The 14,817-nt window shown below is 43.9% G+C and overlaps 1 protein-coding gene across 1 annotated transcript; it reads left to right on the top strand.

Moving 5' to 3' along the window:
• The first annotated feature begins 141 nt into the window (after positions 1–141).
• FIGLA (folliculogenesis specific bHLH transcription factor) lies at positions 142–13,076 on the top strand. The gene is made up of 5 exons (XM_023223959.2): positions 142–375; positions 3,005–3,157; positions 4,865–5,089; positions 12,711–12,745; positions 13,004–13,076. Exons 1-5 carry the CDS (start codon positions 145–147, stop codon positions 13,017–13,019), a joined length of 660 nt encoding a protein of 219 aa, XP_023079727.2. The 5' UTR covers positions 142–144; the 3' UTR covers positions 13,020–13,076.
• Positions 13,077–14,817: the final 1,741 nt, after the last annotated feature.

Here is a 14,817-nt window from a genome sequence, read left to right as displayed (position 1 = left end):
CCAGAGAGCAGGCCGGGATTGGAATATGCTGCAGAGGAATGGGTGCAGGTGGTCCAGTCCCCGCCTCCGCCCCGCCCCCGCCCGGGCCTCGTGCGGCCCCAGGTGCGCCGGTGAAAGCCCAGCCTCAGCGGCCTCCACCTCGCCATGGACCCTGCGCCCGGCGCCCTAGATCCCCGCGCCGCGCCGCCCGCGCTCCTGTGCGCCCCGCAAGCCGAGGTGCTAGAAGACGTGTTGCGGGAGCAGTTCGGGCCGCTGCCCCATCTGGCTGCTGTCTGCCGGCTCAAGCGGCTGCCCTCAGGCGGCTACTCGTCCACCGAAAACCTCCAGTTGGTGCTGGAGCGGCGGCGTGTGGCCAACGCCAAGGAGCGTGAGCGGGTGAGGGGTCCCCAGGGTCGACGCTCGCTCCCCCCTCCCCGTCCCTGCTTCACCACCAAACACTTGGTCAACACCCGGGGGCCCACTCACCGCCCACCCCCTCTCGAGGCGACTTCGAGCTCCCGAGGCCTCCTGCGCCCCCAGCTCGTCGGGAGAACGGCAGTGGCCTCCTTCCTCTGCACCTCTGTGCAGCTGCTCGTTGGCGACCGCTGCGTTGGTCGCCTCGCCCGCTAACCCTCCAGGATTTGTGCAGGACCCGGGTCCGGGAGGGGACAGAGGAGGGGCCCTGACAACTTTAAAAATGTCTCCCTGGGCAGGTGCTTTAAAAGCTTCGCGCGCAGGGAGTGAGCTTTCATCTCACACCATAGGCTCTGGTGGGTGCTTGGGGCGCACAGGGATCCCCTTCGCTCCTTTTTCTTGCTTTCTGCATCTCGGCCTCGAAGCACACACGAGGGTGAGGAGAAAGGGGGGCCTGACGGAAGTGACTTTTCTTTTTTAAAGTAACGAAACAAGACGTCCCAGTGTGCACCCAAGACTCCCACTCAACTCTTGTCAAGATAAAGTGACTTTCCCAGTCGAGCCGCAGCAATCTCGCAAACGGGAAGGGTCCTGTGGGCCGTGGTTGGAGCGGCGCCTGCTGGTGGATTTTACTATCTCTAACGAAACTAAGCCCCAAACTTGGGAGACATGTTCTCCTTCCTAGCGTTTGCATTCTATGGGTTTGGTTGCAGCAGAGGCGAATCCGGGAGAGGGAAGGGTGAGGGGTGGAAGAGGGAGCAGAGCGCACGTTCAGGCCTGGAACTGCGGAGAGAAATTCCGCCGGGGGCTGTTTCTAAGCACCCCGGGCCTTTTAGAAATGTCCCAGTGAATCAAGTAGGAGCTTTGCAGGGAGAGGGCAAGCAGAGAAAGGACGACAGGAGAGTAGGAGACTTCTCTAAGTCTCCTGCTTTTACCGGTACTAGACTCTTGATGGCCAGAACCTGTGATCTGATTTGGTGGCCCTACAAAGAGATTATGACCTAATAGTTTAAGTGGTCCTTCCCACTAGGAAGGAATTGTCTTCTCCAGGGAATCAGTCCTGGTTTTATCCACCAAAACACTAACGAGCTGTATTATTCTTTATAATGGTAATATTAATACACTTGGAAAAGACAGAAATGACTGAAGAGGTTAAGCGATACTCACAACACAGATATAACTACTGTGAACATTTTTGTGTATATCCACCCAGTCTTTTTTTTCTAGTTTTGTGTATTCATATATATATATAATTTTACAAAATTGTCATTCAGTACATATTTGTGTAATTTTTTCCACTTAACATTATCAAAAGCATTTTCTTATATTCTTAAGTATTCTTTCAAAGAATAGTTTTTGTCTGCATAGTCTGTCCAAAAATGGACCATAATGTATTCAGTCTCTTATCAGGCATGTTTGCTCTTTGTAGCTTTTTACTGATACCTATCGATGTAACTCTATGTGCGTGTCTGATAATTTCCTTAGAATAAAATGCTGCAAGTGAAATTACTGAGACTTAAGGCATATACAATCGAATGGCTTTTGATACAAGTTGCCCAGTTCCTTTCTAGATAGGTTTACTAATTTTTATCCCTTCTTACAGGTCTAGGACTGTGCTCTTTTTCATGCTATCACTGATCCAGGGTATGATAAAACAAAAATGTTACCACCTTGATACATGAAAAATGGCATCTAATTTCTGTTTTAGTTTGTAGTTCTTTGATTATTAAATTCTTTTTATACACTGACTGGTTGTTGTATTCTCCTGTGAAATGGCCAACTATGTCCCTTGCCTGGTTTGCTCCAGGTAGGATATACTCAAAATATATTGACTTTGTGGTATAGTGGGAGCCAGTTCTCCCAAGGCCTGTGTCTCCCAGGGGGTTGACCATCAGAATTATAGGCCTTCAGAGACAGGGATTAGATGCTGGAGAATAGAGAAAAATAAAATATGAGGAGCCTTTGAAGTCTCACCAACTCTCTGGATTCTCACCCTTGCCTCTATATCATTAACTCGGTGGGGAAAGATGTTGAAGAGCGAATGGCTCAGTGCTTGAGTTGACAAGTATTTGTACATTTGATTCATCAGTAGCAATACCACTTCTTGAGGACTTCCTATGTGCCGAGTTTGGGTGAGGTATCTTATGTGTACATTATATCACTTAATCACACCCCGCCCCAGAAAGCTTTGAGATATTTTCCACTTTGCAGATGAACAAACTGAGGCTTAGTGATGTGAAGTATTCCACACACTCTTGTAAGTGATAGGCCTGGATTTTAAACCTGGGTGTAGTTGACTCAGATTTTAGCCACACCTCTACTGCCTCTGCATTATGATACAGTGGGTACGCTCTCAAAGGGAAAGGAGTGAGGTCAGCATGAACGTGAATACACCTTGCAGCCCTTCTGCCCTCAGTACCAAGTTTATGCCATTCCCTCTTCTTTTACTATGAACTGCACTGCTGGTGGAACAGTGACTCTTTGGGGCATGTGCCTGTTTAGATTTGCCCCTCAGACAAGGAGGCTGTGGAAACAACACCCTTCTGTAGCTTGGGGAGATGTCTGTACAAATTGGCTTCTCTGTGTGTCACTGTGCCTTTTTGTTTTCTAGATAAAAAATCTCAACCGTGGTTTTGCCAAATTGAAGGCACTTGTGCCGTTTCTTCCCCAAAGCAGGAAGCCCAGCAAAGTTGATATCCTCAAAGGTGCAACTGAATATATCCAGGTTCTCAGTGATCTTTTGGGAGGAGCCAAAGACTCAAAGGTAAAGGTGTAAGATTTTAGAATAATGCTAGCCACCATTTATTAGGCCTTGTCTATGTACGAGACACTGTGCCAAGTGATATATGTATACTTTCCAGTTAATGTTTATAACAATCCTCTGAGCTATTTTTATGACCCTCATTTTACAGAGAAGGAAAACAAAATATAGTTAAGGGCCACACAGCTATGAAAAGTCAGGACTGGGATTTGAACCCAGATCTACATGAGCTTTGGAGTTGAGTCCCTGACCATCTATACTTGCCTATGGTCACTGTCCAGGGCACCTAGTTCCTGACTGTTGAATTTTTGAAAGGATTTCTACAGCTGGACATAGGAGGGGGCTTTCCTAAAAGCACTGTGGTTGTTTCCCTACAGTAGAGTGCACATCAGACAGGACACAGGAAGGTAGAGGCATTTCTTTTCCCCAAGGGACCTCTCTTAGGAGAGACCCTCCCTGAGGCCAGCTGAAGAGCTCAGCAATGGTCTGGTGATACCAGTCTCACGGGATTTTGCAACCATTCAGCAGGACTGACACAAATGGCCCTGTAAACTGAAGTATCATAGTGTCACCACCATTAACAGAGTGGGATAGCTCAGAAGTGTCCATTAGGCAGAGTAAAGTGTGGGCTGGTTTTATGGACTTGTTCCAGGGAGAGGCAAATATTGATGGGCCGAAAATGAAGCAGTCATCTGGGGAGACAAAATAGGAAGAGAGAAAAGGCCTTAAAAATGAGCCCTAAGCAACTCTGTTGGTAGGAGGAAGGAATCATCATTAGAATGTGGCAAGAAGGTAGAGGAACAAGATGGGGTCATAAAATTGAGGAGAAGAGAACCTTAGGAAACTAAAGGTGAGGAGTATGAGAGGTTACAGAGAGGCTGAAGAAGGCCAGAACTGGGGAAGGCACCATGGCTAGCACTTGAAAGGTGAAAGAGAATTGGGCTGGGCATCAACTTGGAGGAGACTGAAGGTGCATGATTGGTAAATATCTGGAATCCAAGCAGATTCAGAGGAAAGTGGCAAACTTCAAGTCCATTTAACCTAGCAGTTCGAGGGGGAAAAAAAAACCCCCCCCCCCGCCCCCCCCCCCCCCCCCCCCACCCCCTAAAAAAAAAAAAAAAAGCTCAGAAAAGTTGTTAGATCAAGTGAAGGTCTTTCCTAAGTAGAAATTTGATCATGTTTAGGAACAGAAGGGAGACACTAGAGAGAAAAGAAACAATTATCCTAGAAATTTGGGGCAGAAATCTCCAGGTATATCATAGTACCTTTGAATATTTTTTCTTCTCCGTTAGTCCTAGCCAGGTGACTGCTAGGAAGCTACATTCTGCAATGGCAGGAGTGGATTGTCCTGTTGGCCAAACTGGATGGTTGGATTGTGGTATGGTCACAGTGTTTGGACATGTGCAGGTGGCTACCTTAGTTTTTTCTTGCATGTTAATTGTGTAACAGAAGTGCTTTGTTCATTGTAAAACATACAATCTGTTCCATGCCATAGTATGTTTAATGCAGTTACCTATTGCATAACATTTTAAGTTTATAGGAGAACAAAATACGGTCAATTGAACAATGCTTTTCTCTCCTTGGTAACTTAAGCATTGCCCTTATCACTTAAATGAAACCTCATCAGTTAAAACTTGGAAATGTATTGGTTTAAGTCACCAAAATCTTTCTGTCATATTATACTGTTTGACAACTAAATATGGTTTCCAGAAACAAGACCCAGATGAGCAGAGCTACAGTAACAACACTTCTGAACCACATATATCCTCAGCTAGAGAGCTATCAAGAAACATCACCCAACGTATCAGCTGTGCTTTCGGCTTGAAGAATGAAGAGGAAGGGCCTTGGGCAGATGGTGGCAGTGGTGAGCCGGTGCATACTTGTCGCCAGGGTGTGATGTCTACGACTGACGTTATCTCCCCAACCAGAAGTCTGGTAAAATACTCCTTCTTAAATAGCCATACAGATATCAAAACCGTAAAATGTATACTTTGAGATATGAGTAATTTTTCCATGCTAAAATGTGATTAAAACAAGATAATTTTATGAAAGCCCTTGGGTGGGGCAGTGGGGTTTACTAGTTTGGGAGATTATTTTGTTTCTAAATTAACTGGTAAGCAGCTCCAGGGAAGGGGAAACTCCTCCAGAACCACCCAATACAGACCTAAGTTTATCTTTTAAATGATCCTATTTAATCCATCGAAAGGTTTTCTGGACTCCGTGGTCTCCAGAAAAAGAAGTAAGTAGCTTGCCATACATTAAGATGCATGCTTGGTGATACTTTTGTGTGTGTGTGTGTGTTGGTGGGGGTTGGAGCTGGGAGGGTGGTGCTGGTTGTAAGACAATGTTTTAAATGAAATAAAGCAGTTTATTGTCTCTTACTACTTTGTCAACTAAAGAGACAGCTGGAAGTGGCAGCATGCTTCTCCAAGTCCAGAAGTGGACTTTTTGCCCTTGCTGTGAACTGGTATACATAAATGAGGCCCCCTGCTCTATCCTACCCAAACACAATTACTATTGAAATAAGAAAGGTGTATAGGAATGTGCAGTAAGCATGCCGTAACAAACATGTTGCATGGTGTGATATAAGGGACAGTGGGGGCTGTGGAGTCACAAATGGTGGTTGGAAGGAGGCAGTTTAGGGGAGCAGTTGAGAGTATGCTCTGGAAACAGACTGCTAAGGTTTAAACCCTGGTTCTACCACTTGCTAGCTGTGTAATCTTGCATGAGCTGCTGAATGCCTCTAATCCTCAGTTTTCCCCATCTGAGCAATGGGTATAATAATTGTACCTACCTTGTATATGAGATAACTAACTTCAAATGACATAATGTCAGCAAAGTATCTGGCATAATACCTGTCATGTCACTTGGACAGATACCAAATTTTCTTGACTCATGAGCAATCAACATTGATTAGTGAGCAATAATGGGCCGTAGGTATTCCAGCTCTGTACCCAGTGTTTTGAGTTTTCTCACTTGGCTCTCACCAATGTTGTGCTCTGATTTGAGGTCCTACAGGCTTCTTGCTGGCTGGTGGGGGCAGGGGTGTGGGGAAAGCGGCAGTGGGCGGCCTTGGCTTCCATTTCTGATTTGATTAATGTGTTCTAAGGATTCATTTGTGCATATGCTCAGTCTAGATTTTCATATTCTGACCACTTGAGATATAAGATTTCCCTGGCCAGTTAACCCATAGGAGACAGAATTCCTGTTGCTGCTACGTAAGCTGACATGGAATGACTAAGAACAAGAACAACAAAAGAGTGGGGCCAGGTGCGGTGGCTCACAATTATCATCCCAGCACTTTGGGAGGCCGAGGTGGGCAGATCACCTGAGAGGTCAGGAGTTCCAGACCAGCCTGGCCAACATGGTGAAACCCCATTGCTACTAAAAATCGGGCATGGTGGTGGGCACCTGTAGTCCCAGTTACTCAGGAGGCTGAGGCAGGAGAATCGCTTGAACCCAGGAGGGGAGGTTGCAGTGTGCTGAAATCATGCCACTGCATTCCAGCCTGGATGACAGAGTGAGACACCATTTCAAAAAAAGAAAAAAAAGGTGAAGAAATGACCTGAGCTAGACCTCGAACCTGACTATCTAAGAAGAGTAATGCTTCTGTAAATGCTAGTATCAAGGTGAAAATCTGACTTGCACTTAATCCTCATTGATCCTCCTCAGGTAGGTATCATCATGTCACTCTCATGGTGAGCCACCTGGCTACACCTTCCTGCCAGTCCTGTTGGACCTGGGCTTGGGCAGGAGCCTCTGCAGTAGCAGAGCAGGCCTGTGCTTGGCAGTACTAGTAGCAAGTACGTATGATGGGAGGTCCTGGTTTTTCGAGGATAATTGATCCTGGGCATAGGCCATGTACAGTACACTAATTTAGAGTGGGGACTAACGTTTCCTGGTAAAAGCCAGAAATGTTCTGACTGGAATTTTCTTCAAAAAAGGGAATAAAACACTTAATTTTTAGTCTTTTTAGCCAACCAAGTTTGTTGTTAATTGGAAGAGTGCTAATTTGTAGAATGAACCAAGGAAGACTCGACGTTTGAGATTTTTATAGACAGTGCATGTCACTACTGTCAAGTATGACTTCTGAGGCCTGATCGTAAAGAGTGCCTTTTTTTTTGCAGAAGCATTCTAGAATTTCATCAGTTTTGTCAAGGATTTTTCATCCTTTTACATTCAAATCATTCTTTTTTTTTTTTTCCCTGAGACAGAGTCTCACTCTGTTGCCAGGCTGGAGTGCAGTGGCACGATCTTGTCTCACTGCAACCTCTGCCTCCCGGGTTCAAGCAACTCTCCTGCCTCAGCCTCCTGAGTAGCTGGCTCACACCACCACGCCCAGCTAATTTTTGTATTTTTTAGTAGAGATGGGGTTTCACCATGTTGGCCAGGCTGGACTCGAACTTCTGACCTCATGATCTACCCATTACAGGCGTGAGCCACCGTTCCCGGCCATTCATTTTTAAAATAAAAAAAATTAGTCTGAAACAATAGTCGACTTATAGAAAGTTTGCAGGTGCAGTACAAAGAACTTTTTTCCTGATACATTTGAGAGTCAACCTGATGTCCCATCGCCCCTAAGGCTTCAGTATACATTTGTTACAAACAGGACATTCCCCTGCGTGGCCACAATGCAACCACTAAGTCTGGGGATTAATGTTGTGTTACTGCCATACAATCCCCAGGTCCCATTCAAGTTTCACCAGTAGTCTCAATAATGTCTCTTCTAGCAAAAAGACCCAGCTGAGAATCATGAATTACATTTAGTTGCCATGGCTCCTTCAGTCTGGAAGAGAGTTTCTCGGTGCTTCTGTGACTTATAACCATGTCACGTTTGGAGCTTACAGGCCAGTTGTTTATTATAGAGTGTGTCTTGATCAGCATTTGTCTGTTTCCTTTCGATTAGATTCAGATATGCATCGTCAGCAGGAATAACAAAAGTGATGCTGTTTTCTACTCATTACATCCTGTTACATGGGGCAGATTTTGATTTATTCTATTTCTAATGATATTCACTTTGATCACTTGCTTAAGGTGGTGATTGCCAAGCCTTTCACTTTAAAGTTAATCTTTTTCCTTTGTGATTAATATGTATTTTGTGAGGAGGTGCTTTGAAACTACGTAAATATCTCATTACTCATCAAACATTCTACATTTATCAAATTTGTAATTTGGAAATAATTATAGATTCACAGGAAGTTGCAAAAATAGTACAGAGAAGTGCTGTGCATCCGTAGCCCAGTTTTCCCCAATGGTTGCATCTTCTATAACTATAGTATAATATCAAAACCAGGAAATTGACATTGGTACCATGTATGCATAGTTGTATGTTGTTTTATCACATGTGTGGATTCATGGAATCACCATTGCAATCCAGATGCAGAACTGTTCCATCACCACAAAGATCTCCTTCATGCTGCCCCTTTATGGTCACACCCACACTCTGCTCCCAACCTTCCATTCTTCCAAACTCCTGGACGTCACTAATCTGTTCTCCACCTCTATAATTAATCTAGAGAATGCTATAAAAATGGGACCATACATTATGTGACTTTTGGAGATGGTCTTTTTCCACTCAGATGATGCCCTTGAGATCATCCACATTGTATAAATGGTCTGTTCCTCTGCTTTGTGCTGAGTAGTAATCTGTGGTGTGGATGCGCCACAGTTTAACTGTTCACTTAAATATTTTAGAACATTTTGGTTGTTTTTATATGGACATTTTTATATAAGTATGAGCTCATGGTTTTCTATTCAGTGGATTGTTATATACTATCATTTTTTATTATTTTATTGCTCAAATTGTCCCCACTGTGGCCAGCGAAAGCTCCTTAAGCTGGCAACCTTTCTGTTTGATATGTCATTATAATTATTTGATCATTTCCTTTTTTTTTTGGCAGAAGATGTTCCAAGCTCATCTTGTACTTTTCCATCCCAGCCCTGGAATCAGTCACTTATCTGAGGATGCCCCTGTATATAACCCGTCTCCCATCTCTGTTGCCATCCCCTCACCACATGGCTGTTCTCCTCACCCCCTTGAACTTTAACACTCGTGGCAAGCTGTACCTCCGCAAAAACCTCCTTCTTGGCTCTGACATTCCACGCAGGTCCCCCCATATGTGAATTCCTCCTCTCCCTGCTCTGGCGAAATCACCTGCACACATGAGTGCCTGGCCTACTCCGCTCAGGTTTCTCTACTCCATGCTGAACTGCCCTTTTCCATGGACTTTTTACCCAGCTTGGGCGCTGAGTCCCCAGGCCAGACCTCCACCCCTTTCATGGGGCTGCCGTTCCCATCTGATTGGGCTCTACCATGTTTGCACTGGCCCACACCCCCTGTGTGAACATGCCCCTCATCTGCTGGGTCTTTGATATCCTATGCTGGGCTGCCTCTGTATGTGGGTGCCATCTCACCCTGCTTGGGCTCTGATACCACCTCACTTTGGGTCACTGTGGCTTTTCACTGCCTAACTGTGACCCAACTAATGACATTAGTACTGAATTGTTCAGGAGGGAGAAGAACTCGCATTTTCTTTGAAGTACCTATTGTGCAGCCATCTTTCTGTCTAGTTTTCTCTTTGTTAACATTTATCTCTGAGATATTTAATTATATGTGAGTCGAGCAATTATTTAATATCACTTTTATTAACTTGATAAAAAGCTTGCATTTTACAATCAGGAACCAGGATGGGCTGAAGATAAAAAGTGTCCAAGGAATTGATGCTCAGGCTGACCTTTATTTGACAAAAGGATCCTCATAAAGTTTAGCCCAGCTTTCCTGAAGGGGTGACTCCATAAGGTTTCAGGATCCTGACCAGACTACAGACCTAGTGACAGTTAATGTGGCTCATTGGACAGAAATGCTCATATCCAGAGGAGCCTAATATCTGGGAAGCAGGCCCTCTCCAGCTTCAGTTTGCAGGAGTGGTACCCTTTTCCCTGCCCTTGATGAGGACCCGGGGAATGAAATCCTGGTGGTGGCAGGGACAGGCATTTTGGGGGATTTGGAGATGGGGTCAGAGCAGGCTGTGCAAGATCAACAGCATTCCTGGGAGGCAAAGTCCTGAATGAAGTGCATGAGAATCTGCTGATGACAGGGATGGAGATTAACTTCTGGGGCCAGAGCAGGTTCACTAGGAGAATGAATTGGCAAGTATTCGTGCAGACAGAGAGGGCTGTGAGCCATGTGAAGCCACAGCATATGGTGTTGGCAGGAAGAAAAATTAATTTCAAGGTCCAGGAGAGGCCTGTTGAAAATTAGAGCTTTGAAGTGTAGGTTTTTGCCGTATTGGGGTTGGCGTTGCTAGATGGCAGGGTGTTCGCTGTCTTGCCATTGTATATTCTATTTGCCACCTGTGGTTGTGCTCTGGCATTTTGGGTTATGCATGGCTCTAAATTTTGTTCAGAGCTGCCAGTGACACTGTAGAGACCATGTCTCTAGACAAAGACCACCCTCAATTTTGGAGTGAGATGCCAAGAGCACTGGGGCTTCAGGGCCTTTGGAAAAGGACATATGGAGAGACATAGTGTCTGTTCCAGGGGCCTGGGTATGCTGCCAGTGTATACCTCCAAACTCTCGCATGTCATGGGAATGTTCCTGGAGAGAGTTTCTGAGAGAAAGAAGCCTATGTGGATGGTAGACTCCTACCACTCCTGTTTCAAGTTGTGGTAATCTGTGAGATTAGTCACTGGGGACATTTCTTCCTATAGCATTTTAAGCTCTGAAATGAGATGGTTTGGCTAGTTGGGATGAATTCATTAGCACCTTGGGAAAGCCCTGAGCCTATTCTGTCATCCATCTCACATCCCCCCAGGTAGTGGCTCTATGCGATGGTAAAAATTCTACCACAGTAAGTGATGGGTCTCCCTTTGCTTGAGAAGAACAGTCATCTGCCCTGGGGTTCACTGATAGCCTATGGGGCATATTCTGATGAGATTAGTCAGCCCAGTATTTTCCAAAGTTGTTTCCTTTTTAATGGGGTGGGTGCTTTCTGGTTTGTCCCAGCCCTCCCCGCTCCTTACTACACCACAGTAGCATATTTCACCTAGTAAGGTGTTGGGTTTTGCTGCCCTGGTCTAAGGGCACAGTGGCTCAGAGGAAGGCTGCTCTAGCAACTGCATTTATAGCCCTGGGATTTTACTGTGCTGTCTATACTTTGGGGATTTAGGTTCTGATGCTGTGATGGTGCCTATGCTTGTAGTTCTCTGGGACTTTGGAAAGGTGAGCCTTGCTTTTCAGATTATTATAGGAACAGGGACTGAACTCTAAAGCTGAGTGAGCAACGATTTCTATTTACCCCCATCTCCCTCACCAAGCCTGGCTCAGTGGGTGGAGGAATGTACATTGGATAATATGTCAAATTCTGCAGCCACACCGCCAACAACTGGAGTGTGCCTGCCTTCTTAAAGACATTAAGCAACAGACTGGGTTTCTATTCTTCAGACTACCCTCTTCTTGGACCTTAAACTCTTTGGCTTAGATGAGACCAACAGCCAATTTTTAATGAGCTGTGACAATAAAGACAACATTTATAAACTTTGGCAAGTTTTCTATTCTCATACTTAAATATTACATTTCTGAAATTTTCCAGCTAACTCTTAAAAACAAACGAAAACAAATGTTCTAAAATGCACTAGACTATAGGCAGTATACAGTCATCCTTCAATCCTTCAGGTAAATATATATAAATTTGTCTCTTAAGTCTAAAAAATTCTAAGTATGTAAAAAATTAAAATTTGTTTTAAAAACAAAGCTTCTAAAGCTAAGTCTGAACTATAAAAAGAAAGGTTGATCACATGTATAGTGGAAAGACTGGATCAAGATTAGAAAAAAAGCTACTCATACATATTTTGTGTCAGAGACTGTTCCTGGCAGCATATACATATTAACCTATTTCATTTTCACAACCACCCTGTGCTATACAAACAATTATATCCATTTTACATGTGAGGAAACTAAGGAACAGAAGTAACTTGCCCAATATCGGCAAGTCAATGAAGTGTTGGGGTTGGGGGGATGTGGGTATAACGGTGTTAAGTCCTTTTTAATCACTTTCGTTCTAACAAAACTGAACCTTGAAATGTAAAGGAGGGTGGACTAGAAAATAGATAAATGTTTAAGGCTAAGTTAAAGCATTTGATTGCAGTGCTTTACCATCCATAGTGATATATACTTAATGGATTTCAGCATCCAAACTGCCTGACCATGACTTGAGTGGCTTTATTTTTCAGTCATGAGTTTATTTTTTCTCCAAGTTGAGAGTTTCAGAAAATTGAGCAGAGACAAAATGATCTTGCCACGCTAGTAAAACCACTGATGGAAATACACTAAAATCCTTCCAATTTCTTTTCCTTTGCAACTAAAATAAAAAAATTATCAGATACATAACATTGTGTGCCTGTTCTTGATTTTTCTATCACTGGCATGTTTATGTGACCCATTAGGTGGGACAATTGTCTTACTGTTGGCCACTATGTTCTCAGTTTTTTTGTGCTCATAAATGTGACAAATAACTGATGCGTTTAGCCCTTTCTGTATTTTGTATTGTTTTTGCAGGATAGATTCCCAGAAGTAGAACTGCTGAGTCACAGGTAGGTCACTCTATAACTTGATGCATTGTGCCAGTTTATAACACCACTGGCTGTATAATAAGAGTGCTAATTCCATCACATTCTTATCAATGACCTCTATTAAAAGATGGACTCTTAATGGGTAAAAAAGTGGTATCTTTAAATTTAAACATCTTTGATTACTAATTAAATTTGTTTTTGCATATTTCATTATTGTATTTCTTTTGTAAACTGTTTTTATTTTTAACTATTTATAATGGAATTTTTTCTGTGTTTCAGACTTCCACAAGTATGAAAAATGAAAAGGCCCAGGGTTACCTTCTAGAGACAAATAAATGCAGTCTTGAAAGTTTTGGAGTCTTTTTTTTTTCTCTTTAGCGTTTCACTCTTATCACCCAGGCTGGAGTGGCACAGCACAAACTCAGCTCACTGCAACCTCTGCCTCCCAGGTTCAAGCAATCCTCCTGCCTCAGCCTCCTGAGTAGCTGGGACAGGCATGCACCACCACGCCCAGCTAATTTTTGTATTTTTAGTAGAGACAGGGTTTCTCCCTGTTGGTCAGGCTGGTCTCGAACTCCCGACCTCAGGTGATTCACCCACCTCAGTCTCCCAAAGTGCTGGGATTACAGGCATGAGCCACTGTGCCTGGAGGGAGTCTCTTTTTTAAAAAAGAAATTTTGCAATAATGCAGAGTTTAACAATTACCCTTTTAAATAGCCTTGCCTGTCTCAAGTTTACTCTACTCTACTTTCTCCTTAACTTCATGCTTCGAAGAAATAGGCTTCAGGGGCTTCAGCCTTTGCTTCCAACTCATCATCATCCTCTGGGGACCTACATCTAACATCTTTCAGTCCATCTTTTTTTCATTGCTTTGAGAAATAAGTGACTGTTACCCTTCCAATAGAAATTAACTTTAATAGAAATGCAGACTTAAGCTAAAAGAGTTGTAAACATTGGCCAATGGGGGTGAGAGTTTTCAAGGGTTTTTAAATACCCAGCTAAGGCCAAATGACACCTTTTGTGCAAGGTAGACAGCCAAGCACCTTGAGCACAAAGACTTCGTCTTTATAACAGTTGCTCACAAAGACATAGTACTTATTATATGCTGGATTCTGTTCTCTATGCTTTCCATGTGTTAACTTGGTTCTTACAATAAGCCTAAGATAAAGGCATAATTATCCCCGTTTCACAGATGGGAAAGCCAAGGTACAGAAAGTATCATTAGCTCAGGTTGCCATAACAAATACCATAGACGGGGAGGCTTAACAACAGAAATTTATTTCTCATAGTTCTAGAGGCTGGAAAGTTCAAGATTATGGTCTGGCATTGTTCGGTTTCTGATGAGGGCTCTCTTCTGGGCTTGCAGATGGCTGCCTTGCCACTGTGTCCTCATATGGCAGAGAGATAGCTAGCTTTGGTTTCCCTTCTTCTTATAAGGGCACGAATCCTATTGGATGAGGGCTCCATCCTAATGACTTCGTGTAATCTTAATACCTCCTAGAGACTCTGTCTCCAAATACAGCCTTATTGGGGATTAGGCTCTCAATATATGAATTTTGGGTGAACATATGCTGTTCATAGCATTCTGCCCCTAGCCCTTCCCCAAATTCATTTTCTTATCACATGCAAAATATATGCATTCCACCCCAACAGCCGCCAGAATCTAAACTCATTCTCACATTAAAGTAGTCTCATCTAAATATCTTCTAAATCAGGTATGGGTGAGACTTGAGCTATGATTCCTATCTTTCTCTAGCTGTGAACCTCTGAAACCAGACAAGTTATATGTGCCCCAAACACAGTAGTGAGACAGGTGTAGGATTGACATTCCTATTCCAAAAAGGAAAAATAGGAAAGGGTTGATGGGTCCCAAGCAAGTCCAAAACTATTGAGGCAAATCCCATTATATCTTAAGCCTCAAGAATAAATCCTCTTTGCTTTGATGTAGTGTCATCCTTGTGGCTTGGCAGGGTGGCCTGCCCTCAGAAACTGAGGAGGAGCTCAGCTCTTCTCCTCCCCCTGTCCCCCTGCCCCGACCTCACCAAAACACACACACACACACACACACACACACACACACACACACACACACA

This window comes from Piliocolobus tephrosceles, chromosome 15 (genome assembly GCF_002776525.5).
Source record: "Piliocolobus tephrosceles isolate RC106 chromosome 15, ASM277652v3, whole genome shotgun sequence".
Taxonomy (NCBI): domain Eukaryota; kingdom Metazoa; phylum Chordata; class Mammalia; order Primates; family Cercopithecidae; genus Piliocolobus; species Piliocolobus tephrosceles.
This window is presented reverse-complemented; position numbering and strand designations above follow the sequence as displayed.

Coding starts and splice junctions, on each gene's coding strand:
- FIGLA (XM_023223959.2), top strand. CDS start 145: ATGGACCCTGCGCCCGGCGCCCTAGATCCCCGCGCCGCGCCGCCCGCG. Junction 376..3,004: donor ACGCCAAGGAGCGTGAGCGG/GTGAGGGGTCCC, acceptor TTTGTTTTCTAG/ATAAAAAATCTCAACCGTGG. Junction 5,090..12,710: donor TCTCCCCAACCAGAAGTCTG/GTAAAATACTCC, acceptor TTGTTTTTGCAG/GATAGATTCCCAGAAGTAGA.